General features: G+C 43.0%; 1 protein-coding gene across 15 annotated transcripts; it reads left to right on the plus strand.

Moving 5' to 3' along the window:
- The first annotated feature begins 114 nt into the window (after positions 1 to 114).
- Positions 115 to 15,344, plus strand: LOC118225651 (E-selectin-like). Of its 15 annotated transcripts, XM_035414392.1 has the most exons (21): positions 115 to 209; positions 469 to 544; positions 985 to 1,380; positions 1,706 to 1,813; positions 2,489 to 2,674; positions 3,736 to 3,921; positions 4,874 to 5,059; positions 5,994 to 6,179; positions 7,158 to 7,343; positions 7,747 to 7,932; positions 8,376 to 8,561; positions 9,011 to 9,196; positions 10,098 to 10,283; positions 11,038 to 11,223; positions 12,261 to 12,446; positions 12,865 to 13,050; positions 13,500 to 13,685; positions 14,382 to 14,573; positions 14,761 to 14,883; positions 14,980 to 15,004; positions 15,223 to 15,344. In XM_035414392.1, the coding sequence occupies exons 2-21, from the start codon at positions 469 to 471 to the stop codon at positions 15,272 to 15,274; spliced, it is 3,390 nt and encodes a 1,129-aa protein (XP_035270283.1). In that variant the 5' UTR covers positions 115 to 209; the 3' UTR covers positions 15,275 to 15,344. The 15 variants fall into 15 exon arrangements, with proteins under 15 accessions (XP_035270283.1, XP_035270289.1, XP_035270284.1 ...); XM_035414398.1 differs by lacking the exon at positions 12,261 to 12,446; XM_035414393.1 differs by lacking the exon at positions 10,098 to 10,283.
- The last annotated feature ends 3,658 nt before the right edge of the window (positions 15,345 to 19,002 follow it).

Consider the following 19,002-nt stretch of genomic DNA (forward strand, 5'->3'; position numbering starts at 1 on the left):
CAGAACACCATGCTCTGACATCAAATAAACATGCAATCTGATTGGTGTGCTAACTTTGGCTGCTGACAGAATACTGTTGGTCAGTGAGTGTGGCATTGCAAATCTCCATTTCTAAATGTACTATTATAGGGAAGGAAATGATGTGCAAGGGCACTAATTGCCTAATCGTTAACTGAAAGTGTTGTAAATGCATTGTTTTTCATGAAAAGGTAAGACCTCTTTTCTCCTTTTTAATACAGAATTTTTATTGAAATTCTGTACTTCTTCAGAACAAAAAATATGGTTAAAAATATGATTATGAAAATTTTGTGATCTTTACGTATTTATACATGCTAAGAATTTTCATAAAGCCAGTATATTACATTATTACAGATAACTTTTATGAATGTAGTTTTACATTTACAGTGCTAGAAGAAGTAAAACACATTTGAAATGCATTTTGCATATTTATATTTTGATGTTTGTCAGATGGTGCTCTGGGGATACTGTATTAGTCAAACATGCCGGTTTGGGATCTTTATTGGCCTGCTTGCCCTTGGCTATGGTAAGATTGTAATGTTGCTCATAAATAAATACATTTCTGGTGTTCCTATTATAGGCTGGTTTTAAAACAATATGGTTGATAGACATTCCAATATATTTTAATAAAGTCTTTCTTATGTGACTCTTACATAAAAAATCTGTTAAATAAGAAAAACACATGAGCGTAACAAAAAAAAATGAGAGTCATGTACTGAAAGAAAAGGAGTTTGCAGGAAGATTACCAAGCTTACACATTCTTATATTAAGGTGGTATTGTAAATTTAATATGTGTACTGAGACATTTGTTCTGCAGTGTTAGTAATATTGTGTTTTTACTATACCATTACATTCTTGATTTCACTTTCAAACAGAGGTATTAATTATCAGCTCATGAGGAATAAATAGGAACGGTCACCTCCTTCAGTTTGACAAGTTGCATAATCTTTCCATTGCTTTATGCAGAGCTGTCATCTGAGACAGGAGTGAAAGCCTGGACATACCATTACAGTATAAACCCCAATAGGAACTGGGATTCTGCAAGGGATTGGTGTCGTCAGCACTACACAGATATGGTAGCCATACAGAACCAGAGAGAAATCGCATACCTCAATGAGATCCTGCCCAAGAACAAATATTACTACTGGATCGGCATCAGGAAAGTTAGTGGTGTCTGGACATGGGTTGGAACCAACAAGACCCTGACCGAAGAAGCTAAGAATTGGGCCAAGGGGGAGCCCAATAACAGAGGAAAGAAAAACCAAGAGGACTGTGTAGAGATTTACATAAAGAGAGATCAGGAGGCTGGAAAGTGGAATGATCAAAGCTGCAGGAATGAAAAGGGGGCCCTGTGTTATCACGGTAAGAAGCAACCATTGTCCTGGTGATTGTGCAATTGTCTGCATATGGTTACAAAGAACTTGAACTTGATCAATTTAAAGAGGATTAAACACAGTAACATGATCACATTATATGTGTGGACTGGAATGATATTGGGATCTATTTAACTAATAATACTGTATAAAGTATTGCAGGATGTTATCCCAAATCAGGTTGGACTGATTGATTGACCTGAATTGTTCTCAGTCTATCTTGTATCAGATGGTACTGTACTGTGTGAGCTTTATGACAGCAATGAGAAATGTGGACAGATTGGGAGTTGTGTGTCCTCATTTCCTGTGTTAAGCTTCCTGCAGAGAAGAGTCCTGCAGCACCCAGGCAGAATGTGTGGAGACCATTGGAAACTACACCTGCAAATGTTACCCTGGCTTCCAGGGACTGCGCTGCGAGGAAGGTCAGACATAACTAGTTGCTTTCTTCAGTCCACCACGCTGATCACAGATTAATTACATCCAGGTGTCTCCCATCATTTCCACGAGCTGTGCAACTGCTGCATGCCTAGAGTTTCAGTCTCCAAAAAGGGCTCCTCAAGAGATTATGCTATTGTCTCCATTCATTTTGGGCATTGGGCTTATAGTCTTCCAACAATAGAAGAATAAGGGGGGTATAGGTCCATGCAACATACAAAATTTATTAATTTAATAACCAAACTCTTTTTAAGATGGTTCAGAACAGGTCAAAATTTGTTTGTTCAGCAATTTGGAACTCAAAGAAGCCACAGTCCAAAATAATAATTAACTGGAGTCAAAGGAGCTCCTTTCTGAATGAATCCAGACTTGATATTTCATGGAAGTTTCCAGCAGTCACTGTAGTCATTAGGGAATATGATACACAACTTCAACTACTGACAGAACTATCACGTTTTATCAAACATGCAACTATTTATTTCTTAATTTGTGCCTTGTAATGATATTAGCAGCATTGCCTAGTATTCATAAAAATTCATTTAAAAAGTTATGAGCTCGTAAAAGACTGCACCCGATTGGATTGTGGGCAATCTGTAAATGTAGTGGGTAACCAGGTTCAGAGTTAGGAAATTTTGGATTTGCATTCTGTATTAACTCCTCAGCTGTAGCGTGTGGCGTCCTGAAGGCTCCGGAACATGGCTCGCTGCAGTGCTCCCATACGTACGGTTCCTTCCGGTTCAACTCCTCCTGCGCATTTCGCTGCGCCCAGGGGTTCTCGCTCGTGGGGGAACCGCGTCTGCTGTGCCAGGCTTCCAGCCGTTGGGACGCCGATCCTCCCTCATGCAAGGGTAAACATTTTTACACAATCTCCTCAGAGATACAGGTGTCTGCGTCGCCTCCTCTGATGGAGGTGTGCTCACTTCTAACTGAGAAATCAATCAGCTTGTAACTTTTGATCTCGTTTGCACTGTTGTGATTGTTGCTGGTTCAACTGAGGGTCATTAAGACGTGAGGAGAAGTAAGGCTAGACCAGAGAGTGGGATAGGTGCAGTCAGACAGGTGAGATGTTTTATTTCTCTGTCCTGATTGTACTGCGGCTGTGAAATGCTAAGAGCTTCCTAGAGGTAGCATGACCTGCTCCAATGCCATAGAGCCAGACAGTTTTATTTCCACGGGTGAATTCAGCTGTGAAGAGGGATTTGAGTTCCAAGGGCCAGGCAGTATTCAGTATAACTCTAGTGGGTCATGGAGCAATGACATGCCAACATGTGAAGGTATATTTTATTATTGCCTTCTACGCTTTCAAATGATTCTGTTTAACTACCCACAGCACAGTGCAAGTTCTAAATGTATATGTTGTATTCAACTATTAGGGAAGTGTGCATTGTCTCGTGAATTTACGCAACACCAGCAACAGCCAACGCCCTACACTCCTCTTCTGGTACACCACATTCTCCAAACCGCAATGGGCTGAACTGCTGTGGGTACATGAGAGGCATTTGCACCCCACCCAAGAAAACCATGACTTGCAAAGACATCTGATTAAGGATATCTTTTGGTGTAAAGGTTATTCTCAGAATTGGTGGACGGTATATTAGCTGTCTGCTTACCTAGATTCACTGATTCTCATATGAAAATCCCACTAGGTCTCATGTGGGAGAAGTAGTGTAGCACACTCACAGTCCATGGTCCTCTTCCCTTGGGCACACTTCTTGTTTTTGAATGATGAAGTGCTTATCTGTGGGGGTACTGAGGAGCACAGCACTCCCCACTTCTGCCTCAAGGCTGGAAAATCTTAACTACAGCTGCACATGTTGTCTAGGGAGTTCAGTAGGTTCTTTTAAAAATGACTTTAATTGTCCCGTAATACAACACTGTGGAGCTGAGGGTCTCTCTCCTGCTGTTCCAGCTCAACAGTGTGAAGTTCTAACTGCTCCCCTCCACGGTTCCCTGCACTGCTCCCACCCACACGAGGAGTTCAGCTTCAACTCCAGCTGTAATGTGCGCTGTGAGGAGGGGTTCCTGCTCAACGGTACAGCCTCCATTCAGTGCACCTCCTTGGGAGTATGGACGAAGCCTCCTCCACTCTGTCAGGGTAACTACTCTCTAAATCACTGCACATTCTCAGGGGCCATTGAGTGGATATATGAGTAATTATTTCCCCCTGCGGGGTGCAGAGTGAAACCTACTTTATTTTCAGTGTTTCATTGAAGCAGCCTTCACTGTTCCCTGCCATAAAGAAAAGATACACAACTCACAGTATGAAATTTGGTTCATATGACATTAGTGTGGTCAAGAACTGAATCAGACCAGCACCAGCATCACACAGCAATCACTCAGAAGCATTACACAGCAATCATTCAGAAGACTAGAATAAACACAACTGTAGAGGGAGAAATTATTTATTCACATTTATATTGATACCACAAACCTATACTCAGTCTGTAAAGCAACTCTCACTCCTTCAAAGTACATGATACCAGCCAACCATACTCAAACCTCATTTCACAAGTCCAGCTTGCACAGGTAAGAGTCAGAGGAAGAAACTTAATATGCAGGTCAACAGGCAGTCTGTAGGTGCCGGATCAACTAGTGTGGGTCACTAGTGAGTGATAACATGCTGGCATCTTAGCCAACAGAAACCCTCCCTTCCTTGAGCAACTCTAGAGGAAATTGCTCTTTGGTGCTACGAGCCACAGTCGGCCAGGAACACTCTGGTTTTCAAACCAGACTGTATGGCCCATCCATGGACTGGAACAGTGCCATAAGAGAATGAGTCCCTCCACAGACCACCATCAAAATATCATATAATCTTCAATAAATCTAGATGTCAGTAACAAGAAGATGGTAGCAGTTTGGAGGATCTACATGTTGGGAAGGGAGTATGACTCGTTTGTGCCTACAGTGGACTGAAGTCTGAAAAACACTGTCCTCCCACCTGTGTGGATCACAGCACATCATTGTCTGACAACTGTATGTGCTCAGATGCTACATGCCTGGTGCTGGTGGCTGCAGTGAAACTGAGGGTCTGTCTCTTGCTCTTCCAGCTAAACAATGTGATGTTCTAACTGCTCCCCTCCACGGCTCCCTGCACTGCTCCCACCCACATGAGGAGTTCAGCTTCAACTCCAGCTGTAACGTGAGCTGTGAGGAGGGGTTCCTGCTCAACGGGACAGCCTCCATTCAGTGCACCTCCTCGGGAGTATGGACTGAGCCTCCTACACTCTGTCAGGGTAACTACTCCCCAATTTACTGCACACATTCAGGGCACACTGAGTGGATATATGAGTAAATATTTCCCCATGCTGGGCGCAGAGTGTAACCTACTTTATTTTCAGTGTTTCACTGAAGCAGCTTTCACTGTTCACTGCCACAAAGATGAGATACACAACTCACAGTCTGTGATTTTATTCATATGACAATAGTGTGGTCAAGAACCAAATCAGACCAGCACCAGCATCACACAGCAATCATTCAGAAGACTAGAACCACAACTGTAGAGGGAGTAATGATTTAATCACATACATATTGATACCACAAACCTATACTGAGTCTGTAAAGCAACTCTCACTCCTTCAAAGTACATGATACCAGCCACTTCTTCTACTCACACCACATTTCACAAGTCCAGCTTGCACAAACTAAAAGTCAGAGGAAGACACTTCTTATGCAGGTCAACAGGTAGTCTGTAGATACATGATCAACCAGTGTGGATCACTCGTGAGTGATAACATGCTGTCATCTTCGCCAACAGAAACCCTCCCTTCCTTGAGCAACACTAGAGCCAATTGCTTTTTGGTGCTATGAGCCATAGTTGGCACAGGAACATTCTGGTTTTGAAACCAGACTGTGGGGCCCATCCATAGATTAGAGCAGTGCCATAAGAGAATGAGTCACCTAACAAACCATCATCAAAATATCTTAGAATCTTCAACAAATCCAGATGTCAGTAACGAAAAGATGGTAGAAATTTAGGAGGTATATCTACTTGTTGGGATGGGTGAATGACTCACTTGTGCCTACTGTGGCCTGAAGTCTGAAAACCACTGTCCTCCCACCTGTGTGGATCACAGTACATCGTTGTCTGACATCTGTATGTGCTCAGATGTTACATATCTGGTGCTGGTGGCTGCAGTGAAGCTGAGTTTCTGTTTTCTGCTGTTCCAGCTCAACAGTGTGATGTTCTAACTGCTCCCCTCCACGGCTCCCTGCACTGCTACCACCCACATGAGGAATTCAGCTTCAATTCCAGCTGTAACGTGAGCTGTGAGGAGGGGTTCCTGCTCAACGGTACAGCCTCCATTCAGTGCACCTCCTTGGGAGTATGGACTGAGCCTCCTCCACTCTGTCAGGGTAACCACTCCACAATGTATTGCACATATTCAGGGGACATTGAGTGGATATGTGACTAAATATTTCCCCCTGCATGGGTGCAGAATGAAACCTATTTTAATCATCTACTGATAGGAGTACACATGCAAGTACTTATAATATGGAGTCCAGCATTCTAGTTTTTGGAGGCAGAAATCTTTTTGTTTTCCTACTACATTGTCTTTGGAACAGAAATACCCAACAGTCTTTTGGGTGGCAGGGTCTGCTCTTGGGTGGACGTAATATTGTCTGGTCAGCACCACGAACCGGACCTATACAAACAATTTGACAATCAGACATTCCAGTCGAATACTCTGGCAACCCTTATCAAGATTCCATTTATTTCCTTTAACCTAAAATTAGCTAATGTTACAATACAAATATGGACAAGAAACAAATTTTCACAGACTGTGAATTTGGACATGCTAAATGATCAACTGCCTTGCTGCCTCCAACAAGTAACTAGCTTCTTCTGGAAGTAAAGGACAGTGGTCTCAGCCATTAGGTTTCTATGCTCATTGAATGCTCATTTGCCCTGTTCTCTGCATGGCAATGGAGATTGAAAAGAAAAAGTAGCGTTGTACCTTCATACTTGCCTTAGGTGATGATGCCACAGATGTGTATGGACCACAGGGTGTGCAACACTGCCTCATGGGAGGTTTTATTACTGAATATGCCTGGACCTCTCATTTCTATGCAGGCAGAAGTCATGTTATCTACATTTCATTAGCTTTCTCTGAATGAAATGCTCTTGTTTTTTCAATGTTGTTGACTGTTCATAATGCTTAGCAAGTTGAAAAACAGAAAATCCCAGTTTTGTTGAGAGGAGATGAAGGGATTTTTCCTATTTTATGGGGCCGGGGACACTTTTCAACCTTGCGCTGATGGTGTGCATTTGTCTGGGAGTGTTGTGTACCACCCTGTTTTCAGGGTCTGAGGGTCTATTTCCTGCTGTTCCAGCTCAACAGTGTGACGTGCTAACTGCTCCCCTCCACGGTTCCCTGCACTGCTCCCACCCACATGAGGAGTTCAGCTTCAACTCCAGCTGTAATGTGCGCTGTGAGGAGGGGTTCCTGCTCAACGGTACAGCCTCCATTCAGTGCACCTCCTTGGGAGTGTGGACTGAGCCTTCTCCACTCTGTCAGGGTAACTACTCCCCAATTTACTGCACACATTCAGTGTACATTGAGTGGATATGTGGATATTTCCCCCTGCTGGGCACAGAACGAGACCTATTTTAATCATCTTCAATAACATACGCATCATATACTGATAGTAGTACACATGCAAGTACTCATAATATGTTTTGCTACCACATTATCTTTGGAACACAAATACCCAACTGTTTTGGAGTTGAAAGCAGGTCGATAGATGATGTTGTCATTAGCGGCTGGAATTTTCCACACCTCCCCCCATTATGTTCAGAAATGAATAATAACTGTAACAAAATCTAAAAGGTAAAGTTAAACTTCTAGCTTATTGATAATTGTTGGCATGAGAAAGCCCTGCTCTGCTCTGTAGCATGTGTCTCCTGTTCCCGTCCTCTCAGCTCGGCAGTGTCTCCCCCTGGTGGCTCCAGGCAGAGGGCAGATGAACTGCTCTCACCCTCACTCCCTCTTCAGCTTTGGCTCCAGCTGTGAGCTGGGCTGTGAGGAGGGCTTTGTGCTGAGAGGAGCTCCCACTCTACAGTGCACTGAGTCCGGGCTCTGGAGCCACACTGCCCCCTCCTGCCAAGGTGAGACCCCCGTCTCTCACTGCACATAAGGGAACAGAGAGAGCGGACTGAGAGCTTTCTGCCAATGCGACAAAAGGGTGGTGGAAACCTGAGGCAGACAAGAACCAGGGGTCAGCCATGTAGCATAGCATTCGCTCGAGAGGCTAAAAAGATCATCAGTGTAGTGAGAGCTATTTCATTTAGTCATGCTTACAGTGAGCCCAGCCTACTTTTTCAGTCCTCAGAATAACATTAAAGTGCATGTTTAGATACCTCACTCCCATGTTGCCTGAAGGAAAGACCCTTTGGTTTTATTATATTTCTTCTTGTGGACTCGAGTCTGAAAACTTCTCACCTGTGAGGGTGACTCCACATCACTGTGTGGCACCTGTATGTGCTCAGATGTTACAAGCCTGGTGCTGGTGACTGCAGTGAAACTGAGGGTCCATTTCCTGTTGTTCCAGCTCAACGGTGCAAAGTGCTAACTGCTCCTCTCCACGGTTCCCTGCACTGCTCCCACCCACACGAGGAGTTCAGCTTCAACTCCAGCTGTAACGTGAGCTGTGAGGAGGGGTTCCTGCTCAACGGTACAGCCTCCATTCAGTGCACCTCCTTGGGAGTGTGGACTGAGCCTTCTCCACTCTGTCAGGGTAACTACTCCCCAATTTACTGCACACATTCAGTGTACATTGAGTAGATATGTGATTCAATATTTTATCCTGCTGGGCACAGAGTGAAACCAATTTTAATTGGCTATAATAAAATGCATGTGCATCATATACTAATGGGAGGATACATACAAGTACTCATAGTATAGAGTCCAGCATTCTAGTTCTGATAGGCAGAAAACTTTTTGTTTTGTTACTACGTTGTCTTTGGAATCAAAAATACTCAATTGTGTTGGAGTTGAAAGCAGGTCAATAGATAATGTTGCCACTAGGGGCTGACATTTTCCACACCCGATTATTTTCAAGAATGAATAATAACTGGGATGAAGCATCTTTAAGTGAAGTCATGATTTATAGATAACTGAGAATTGTTGGCATGAGAAAGCCCTGCTCTGCTCTGTAGCATGTGTCTCCTGTTCCTGTCCTCTCAGCTCGGCAGTGTCTCCCCCTGGTGGCTCCAGGCAGAGGGCAGATGAACTGCTCTCACCCTCACTCCCTCTTCAGCTTTGGCTCCAGCTGTGAGCTGGGCTGTGAGGAGGGCTTTGTGCTGAGAGGAGCTCCCACTCGGCAGTGCACTGAGTCCGGGCTCTGGAGCCACACTGCCCCCTCCTGCCAAGGTGAGACCCCAGTCTCTCACTGCACACAGGGGAACAGAAAGAGAGGTCAGGCCACCTTGATTATTTTCAGTGGAACGCCGACCACCGAGAATTTAGAAACAAACTACAACCTCCAGTGGTCACACTACCACCTCTCGGCAGTTGGGTTTTTAGAACTTCTGCTACTTGGTGACTTGATGTAACAATACAGAACTTCAACATTAGCCAATCAGCGTGACTGCCATAGATTCCATCAAGACTCAAATTTTAGTCTTCAACCTACCATTAGTTGATATTACGATATAAACAAGGAAGTTATAGTTGCAGACAGTGAATTTGGACATGTCAACTGATCAACTGCCTTGCTGCCTCCAACAAGTAGCTAGCTGCTTTTGAAAGCAAAGAACTGCAGTCTATGAGAACAGCCCTTAACAGTGTTTAGGTTTTTATTCTCATTAGTCCTGTTCTCTGCATAGCAATGGAGGTTAAAATATCTTACTTGAGACTTCTAGCTTGTTGATATTAATAAGCTATAAGAAAAAGTAACGTTTTACATTCATACTTGCCTTAGTTAGTGGTGCCACAGATACACATGGACCACAGGGTATGCAACACTGCCTAATGGGAGGTTTTATTACTGAATATGGCTGAACCTCTCATTTCCATGCTGGCAGACGTCACGATATCTGTATTTTATCTGCTTTCTCTGAATTAAATTCTCTTGTTTTTTCAGTGATGTCGACTGTTCATACTACTTAACATTTTGAAGATAAAAGAATCTCAGTTTTGTCGAGGGGAGCTGAGGGGAGTTTTCCTATTTTATGGGGCTGGGGACACTTTTCCACCTTGTGCTGATGGTGGACATTTGGTTGGGAGTGTTGAGAAATGCCCGTTTGTTCGGGTCTGTTTCCTGCTGTTCCAGCTCAACAGTGTGACGTGCTAACTGCTCCCCTCCACGGCTCCCTGCACTGCTCCCACCCACACGAGGAGTTCAGCTTCAACTCCAGCTGTAACGTGAGCTGTGAGGAGGGGTTCCTGCTCAATGGGACAGCCTCCATTCAGTGCACCTCCTTGGGAGTATGGACTGAGCCTCTTCCGCTCTGTCAGGGTAACTTTCCCACAACAACTGAATAAACGCAGACTAAAGACTCACACTGCACCACAGCTCAATAAACTGTGAACTGTGAACATTTACTCTAGTGTTGCTTCCTTTCCCTTAGCTGCACTTAAAACTACACCCTGAAATACATTTGCTACCTAAAGCTCCATGGCCTCAATTTCCCTCGGCCAGCAGAAACCCAGTATTCCCTGAGCAACATTAGAACCAACTATACCGTGCCCTGTGATGCCACCCACAGTCGGCATTGGAATGGTCCAGGTTCAAAACCAGAATGTGGGGCCTAGTCATGCACTAGAAGGGTGCCTTAACAGGGTGAGCCACCCAGTAGATCAACATCAAAATATCTTAAACAGCGGTTGTGTTAAAACAGGATTCAGTGTTTTTTATGCAGAAAAAAGAGCCAAAATGCATAGAACAAAATACACTGCGTTCACAAAATGCAAACATTCAGAGGTCTTTTTTTAGATTACAATGGGTAAGGAGCCAGACTTGAACCACTACAAAATGATTTCTTTAATTTTGTGGAGTCAACCATCTTTCAGTCCCTGACATTTGTGTTGTTTCTTGATTAAAATAATGACACTGGCATTGGTAGCATTGAGATATTAAAAGAGAAAGCGCTTAATTTGAATAAAAAGTCAAAAACGAGTCTGCCACCTCATGCTGATGGTGTACATTTGTCTGGGAGTGTTGTGTACCACCCTGTTTTCAGGGTCTGAGGGGCTATTTCCTGCTGTTCCAGCTCAACAGTGTGAAGTTCTAACTGCTCCCCTCCACGGTTCCCTGCACTGCTCCCACCCACATGAGGAGTTCAGCTTCAACTCCAGCTGTAATGTGCGCTGTGAGGAGGGGTTCCTGCTCAACGGGACAGCCTCCATTCAGTGCACCTCCTTGGGAGTATGGACTGAGCCTCTTCTGCTCTGTCAGGGTAACTTTCCCACAACAACTGACTAAACGCAGACTAGCTGTTTCATAGGTTACTTAGTTGATGCGCCTGTCTTAACGACTACTTGTACTTTTATTTATTTTTATTTTTCCATAGATTGCGTTGTTGCCGTTCTCGTTGTTAGTGTTAATCAGTTTAACCATCAGGGTCCAAGTTGAACTATGCGGTTGTTCCCTGTACTTGGACCGGTACTTCTCTCTAGGGGTTTCGTCATACTTGTTCCTGGTTATGGTTATACACTTTGTTGTACGTCGCTCTGGATAAGAGCGTCTGCCAAATGCCTGTAATGTAATGTAATGTAAAGACTCACACTGCACCACAGCTCAATAAACTGTGAACTGTGAACATTTACTCTAGTGTTGCTTCCTTTCCCTTAGCTGCACTTAAAACTACACCCTGAAATACATTTGCTGCCTAAAGCTCTATGGGCTCAATTTCCCTCGGCCAACAGAAACCCTGTATTCCCTGAGCAACATTAGAACCAACTATACCGTGCCCTGTGATGCCACCCACAGTCGGCATTGGAATGGTCCAGGTTCAAAACCAGAATGTAGGGCCTAGTCATGCACTAGAAGGGTGCCTTAACAGGGTGAGCCACCCAGTAGATCAACATCAAAATATCTTAAACAGCGGTTGTGTTCAAACAGGATTCAGTATTTTTTATGCAGAAAAAAGAGCCAAAATGCATAGAACAAAATACACTGCGTTCACAAAATGCAAACATTCAGAGGTCTTTTTTTAGATTACAATGGGTGAGGAGCCAGACTTGAACCACTACAAAATGATTTCTTTAATTTTGTGGAGTCAACCATCTTTCAGTGCCTGACATTTGTGTTGTTTCTTGATTATAATATTGACACTGGCATTGGTAGCATTGAGATATTAAAAGAGAAAGCGCTTAATTTGAATAAAAAGTCAAAAACGAGTCTGCCACCTCATGCTGATGGTGTACATTTGTCTGGGAGTGTTGTGTACCACCCTGTTTTCAGGGTCTGAGGGGCTATTTCCTGCTGTTCCAGCTCAACAGTGTGAAGTTCTAACTGCTCCCCTCCACGGTTCCCTGCACTGCTCCCACCCACATGAGGAGTTCAGCTTCAACTCCAGCTGTAACGTGAGCTGTGAGGAGGGGTTCCTGCTCAACGGTACAGCCTCCATTCAGTGCACCTCCTTGGGAGTATGGACTGAGCCTCCTCCACTCTGTCAGGGTAACTACCCCCCAAATTACTGCACACATTCAGGCGACATTGAGTGGATATGTGACTAAATCTTGCCCCCTGCTGGGCACAGAATGAAACCTATTTTAATCAGCTTCAATAAAATGCATGAGCATCATATACTGTTAGGAGTACACATGCAAGTACTCATAATATGAAGTCCAGCATTCTAGTTTGACATTGTCTTAGGAACAGAAATATACAACTGTTTTGGAGTTGAAAGCAGGTCAATAGATAATGTTGCCACTAGGGGCTGACATTTTCCACACCCGATTATTTTCAGGAATGAATAATAACTGGGATGAAGCATCTTTAAGTGAAGTCATGATTTATAGATAACTGATAATTGTTGCCATGAGAAAGCCCTGCTCTGCTCTGTAGCATGTGTCTCCTGTTCCCGTCCTCTCAGCTCGGCAGTGTCTCCCCCTGGTGGCTCCAGGCAGAGGGCAGATGAACTGCTCTCACCCTCACTCCCTCTTCAGCTTTGGCTCCAGCTGTGAGCTGGGCTGTGAGGAGGGCTTTGTGCTGAGAGGAGCTCCCACTCTACAGTGCACTGAGTCCGGGCTCTGGAGCCACACTGCCCCCTCCTGCCAAGGTGAGACCCCCGTCTCTCACTGCACACAGGGGAACAGAGAGAGCAGACTGAGAGCTTTCTGCCAATGTGACAAAAGGGTGGTGGAAACCTGAGGCAGACAAGAACCAGGGGTCAGCCATGTAGCATAGCATTCGCTCGAGAGGCTAAAAAGATCATCAGTGTAGTGAGATATAATATATTTTTATACTTACAGTGATGGCACAGCCTAGTTCTTCAGACTAGAGAGTAACTTATTAAATTGACATTAAAGTGCATGTTCATCTACCTCACTCCCATGTTGCCTGAAGAAAGGACCCTTAGGTTTTATTACATTTCTTCTTGTGGACTCGAGTCTGAAAACCTGTGAGGGTGACTCCACATCACTGTGTGGTACCTGTATGTGCTCAGATGTTACATGCCTGGTGCTGGTGACTGCAGTGAAACTGAGGGTCTATTTCCTGTTGTTCCAGCTCAACGGTGCAACGTGCTAACTGCTCCCCTCCACGGTTCCCTGCACTGCTCCCACCCACACGAGGAGTTCAGCTTCAACTCCAGCTGTAACGTGAGCTGTGAGGAGGGGTTTCTGCTCAATGGGACAGCCTCCATTCAGTGCACCTCCGCGGGGGTGTGGACTGAGCCTCCTCCTCTCTGTCAGGGTAACTACTCCCCAATTTACTGTGCACATTCAGGGGACATTGAGTGAATAAGTGAGTAAATATTTCCCCCTGCTGGGCACAGAGTGAAACATGTCGTCGTCAGATGTAATAAAATACAGTTAATATACTGATAACATGCAGGCATTCATAATATTGAGTACAGCTTGGCTGTCCTCGTCGTTGGAAATCCTGTTTAGCTACTACGTTGTCTTTGAGGAAAAATAAGAAACAGTCTTGAAGTATAATGTAAGTCAGATCAGTTGATAATGTTGCCTTTATTGAGAGGAATTACCTGCCCCAGTGCCATGATTTTCAGGAATAGGAATAGCTTCACTACTTCCTCCTGTCAAGATGAGACCCTATCTCTCGAAGATAGTGCACTGCAATCTTTTAATAACATATCCGCTAAGCAAATACCCTTATTCAGAGCAACTTTCAGAACCATCTTTTGCATACTGTCCACTTACTCAGCAAGATGTTTTACTGGAGCAATTTAGGTTGAGTACTATCCTCAAGGGTACAACTACAGGGCTTCAAATGGAATTTGAAACTGCAGGCTCTGAGGTGCAAGTTCAAACCCTTAACCCCTACACTATACTACACTATCGCCCCATATAATAAAGCAGATGCTGCATTTTCAGGAAGCTTTGTTAAGACATCATGTCAACCCAGAGTGCTGTTGCATTTCCTTTGCAGTTGTGCAGTGTCAGGCTCTGGGTGACCTTCTACCCCCATTCCTCTCCATGAAGTGCTCCAACCCACTGGGGATCTTTAGCTTCAGGTCTCAGTGTTTCTTCCACTGTGGGAATGGTTCCTCACTGAATGGGACATCTAAACTGTCCTGCGCCTCCAACGGGACGTGGAATGCACCTAGGCCCTCATGTACAGGTACAGGCACCATTTAACGTCAGGCATTTCTAAGTTGTACTTCTTCCCTGGCAAACCGTTTGCAAATATTTCAGCTTTCTTTTCTACATTTTGTTTCCCTGTCTTTTTTTTCATGGTAGTTTTTGCATTCCCTTTCATTTGATGGCCATTTGAAAAGCAGCTTATAGCTCTGTCCGGTGTGTTTCAGAACCGGAAATGACATTTGGGACAGGCTTGCTAATCTCTGCAGGGGTGGGGTTTGCTTCGGCTGTTTCCCTGCTTCTCCTGGGCGGACTGGTGTTTCTCATTGCTTCTCACCTTTCCAAGAGAGGTGAGGGAATGGACATAATGTATTCATGTAATTAACTTACATTTGTTAATTGTCAAAATTGGATTCAGCCCCTTATGCATGTGCCCTTTTTTGCAGCTCATAAATATCATCTGAAAACCAGGTAAGTCCCACTCTTTGAGTTAGCCATTAGCAACATGTGTAGATATTCATTGTAAAATACAACCCAAGTACATGTTTTTCACCAGACTTTGACACATAAATGCATGTCCCACATTGTCACATAAACGGATGTCTCCTTCCTAGCAGTTTGGTTGGGAATAATTTGATTTTTACAGAATGACCCAATGAGTCCTTTAAACTGTTCATTTTCTATTTCAGGGATTTTGCTGTTTTGGGAGAACTAGAAAACCCTGCATATGAGGAAGGTTAGAGTATCCTATGACATACCTTTGTGGTATATATCCAACAGAGATCCATAGTAGAATATATGGTTCTTGAGATTAAGACTAGAGACTCAGACTAAAATCAATTGCCAGCTCTTAAGAGGCTAAAACGGAGTGTAGCACAGTGGGTAAGGAACTGGACTTGTAACCGAAAGGTCGCAGGTTCGATTCCCAGGTAGGACACTGCCGTTGTACCCTTGAGCAAGGTACTTAACCAAAATTGCTTCAGTATATATTCAGCTGTATAAATGGATACAATGTAAAATGCTATGTAAAAAAGTTGTGTAAGTCGCTCTGGATAAGAGCGTCTGCTAAATGCCTGTAATGTAATGTAAGACATTTCCAATCAATTTTTCAATAGTTATTGTCATTCAGAATGTTTTGTATTTGTATTTGATTTTTTTTGTTTTACATGAGTCATAGATGACATTTCGTTCTGGACTATGTGTTCATGGAGGATACTAAAAACCGTCCTACACTAACAGAATGATTGGAGGTATTGCGTAAGAAAATTGGGCTTCAATTTACAGGTGCAAACTGCTTGATTTTTTTCTGATGCGATTTTTAAAAATACAGAAATATCACCTTTTAGGCAGGTGACAGGCACAGATCATTTTTTATCCTTGAGTAAAATAACTGTGAAGAAGAATCTGTAATTATCTTCGTTGGGGTTGATAAGGTGAAGAATATATGATGATTTTCAGTAAAATAAAATGAATGAATGGATATGCCTATATGTCATTTTTTAAAAGTGCAGCTTGTGTTAAAAAGTTGTCAACACAACCTGGGCCCAGAATAATCATCATGGGAAACACAAAATGATATTTTACATTTAAAATTCTGTTAAATGATCATTCTAGCTGTCGTTTGCCTTTCTAGCTGTCACTGAATAAGAAGTATCTAAAGTGAAATACGGGTCTGCAATAGCTTTCCACTATGGGCCAGTCGAGCATTTTTGGCACAACCCCTGCCCAAGATAATGATCCTCAAATATATTAAAATGCATATAATGTATCTGTACCTTATATTAATGCTTATATTTTAGTCTTTTCAAATACATCTGTCTTGTTAATATTTCTAATTAAGAAGTGTGTTTTTATTACAGACGTGCCCATGGAAATTGTTGACCTACGCAGTCTTAATTTAAAGTAGTATTTTAGATATTCCTTCAAAAATCTGAGTAAATGGGAAGTGTGTTTGTGGAAGGACACAAATATACATATAAATGTACATACTGACAGTTAGTTTAGACATTGCTAATGTTGCCATGACATATCATGGATGAAAATCAGCTAGAAAATGTGCTTTAGCTAATAGAACAAGTAGGTTGATGGCAACAAATTACAAGCTTTCACCTTGCAAAGTAAATCATGAAATGATTAGAAATCCATTTAAATTGTGCTTTTACAGTTAGATAGCATGTATTTATCAGGCAAAAGAAAATATGTATGATTTGATGGCAAATACTGCATAACAGTTAGCTATGTAGCATAGTAAACAGGTAGACCAGGATCTGAAAAAATAATGTTGATCACAAGTGAATAATGAAATTCAAAGAGAATGATGTACTGTGAGACACTTTTCATGTCGCTTTATGATACAAAGGGAATTTTTAAAAATTAAACAAATTGGCCCTAAAATTCTTTTATTGACTAAAATTCTTAAGTCAATAAATCATGAAAATTGAAAATAATTTATTTGTGTACGTATGTATATTCTGCATGTGGTAGAGGATTTGATGAAAATGTGTATTGTGGAAACTGTAATGTTTGCTGACATTAAAAAAGTGAATACACTTCATTGTTGTTCAATATTTGATTTGACAAATCTGCACCTTGTGCTGAGCAACAGTGAAATATCTTAAATTTGTTTAAAAAAGTGGTTAACTTCTCATACTGGGGAACTGCATTTGGTTCCTGAAACAGCACCTCATACATAAAGCAAAATGTGAAAAAGCAATAATATAAACTGTGACAGATTTGATTTAACAGGGTTAATTTTACGGTCTGTGACTGGGGAGTGAAGGCCTTGTTTTTCGGCGTCAGCATTCTCATCCAAAGAGCGACTCCATGATCCATGCCTCACACTCATTATTCCTCAGCTTGGCTAAAGTCTGCATCTCTTTACTGGCCGAGCGGGTGAGTCCTTAGCGCCGTGCTCCAGGCAGGCTGCCCGCTGGCCTCCTGGTACCCCGTTTCTGCCACCAACGATATTTCTGGCCAGCCACCCCCAAGTGCTGCCACTGAGGACTCAGTCAAGTGGTGACTGCTTACCTCGAAGACCTGAAGATATGGTCAGTTGTGTCTGCTCTTCATCGAGTTGTCATGTCACTGGTCACCTGTGCAGGTCTCTGCCATTGCCATAATATGGTCATTAGATCATGGGGACTCTTCATCAAAGGGATTACAAACTTACAAAAATATTCAAATGGCTGAGTAATTGCATTTCCTCACAATTGTTTAAAACTGTAACACTGATTTTGTACTTTAAAAATGATTTGGTCAAGTAATTATTTGAAATAATAATTTGGGTAAAATTTTAAAAACACTCTCTCAGAATTTCCAACAATACATGTTACTGAAGAAAATGTACAATCACATTAAGAATTTTGTTCTGAATATTTTTTTAAATATATGTACTGTACTATACTGTATATTTGCTCGTTTGAAAATATTTTCATTTGAAATCAAATTTGGTAGACAATCACTTCAGAAAGGGTATATATGTATCCCTGGTGAGGTAAGAATGCCTCCAGAGAGCAGTAGCAGCACTTACCTAGTGTTACTGCACCATGAAATGACCCATTCAACAAATGATATAGGGGCTGAAATATTCACAAGTATCTGGCTACTAATGTATAATTATGAATATATCCTGCTGGGATGCTTTTACAAAATGGGCTCATCTGTCTCTGCTCTGAAGCAGCATGACGCCAATTACACCAGTTAAAAGACAGAGGGTTTGTGGCTCATGGCTGGCACAGGAAGTGCAATAAACTGATCAACAGACGGGTTGGCGGTTTGGTTATTTTCAAAATAATAATGAGGTTATTGGAGCCCGCTGTGCTAGTGTACTGTCGATTTATTGGAAGCTTCTTCACCGACCCGCGTGTGAGGTGATACATTCTGAAATGTGGAAACAGGAACTCAAAACATTAAGGAAAAGGGCTTCTTCAGAGCTACAAATCGTATACAAATATCAGCTTTTCCATGAAAAAAAAAATGTATCTGCTTCCTTAATATGAGAAGCCATTGTGTTTAAGTGGAGCTGCCGCACCAGCCTGCTGTACTGTGACCCTGCCTGGCAGCAACATGCCGCAGCGACAGACAGTCAGATTGTTCCTGACCAATGAATTGCAGTCTTACCTATAAGGTCTGATTTCAGGCTGAGAAACGTGAGATGAAAGGAACGGGTTCACAGCCAGGGCAGGGAGGCGATGCTTATTATGAGCTTCATATTTGTGTGTCATACCGAGCATTTACTCTGCCACAGCTTTCAGTCCCGGCCTCTGAAGCCGGTATCGGGACAGCATTCCAGCGCCGCGATCGCCTGGGTGGTCCCCGCGGAGGGAGCGCTCAAAAATGCGGCTCCGCCCCTTCGACCGCCGCGAGCACAATGTCACCCTTCATGATGGCGCTCCGGATGCGATCCTCACCGATGCTCTTTCTACATGGCAGCAATATTCCCGCTGGGAACCTTTGACCGCTTCGTCTGA

Source organism: Anguilla anguilla, chromosome 4 (genome assembly GCF_013347855.1).
Source record: "Anguilla anguilla isolate fAngAng1 chromosome 4, fAngAng1.pri, whole genome shotgun sequence".
In the NCBI taxonomy this organism is placed as follows: Eukaryota; Metazoa; Chordata; class Actinopteri; order Anguilliformes; family Anguillidae; genus Anguilla; species Anguilla anguilla.

Excerpts from the sequence above, each read along its gene's own strand:
- LOC118225651 (XM_035414392.1), top strand. The coding sequence starts at position 469 with ATGGTGCTCTGGGGATACTGTATTAGTCAAACATGCCGGTTTGGGATC. Across the intron at positions 2,675-3,735 it reads CGATCCTCCCTCATGCAAGG|CTCAACAGTGTGAAGTTCTA; the intron begins GTAAACATTTTT and ends CTGCTGTTCCAG. Across the intron at positions 7,344-7,746 it reads GCCTTCTCCACTCTGTCAGG|CTCGGCAGTGTCTCCCCCTG; the intron begins GTAACTACTCCC and ends CCGTCCTCTCAG.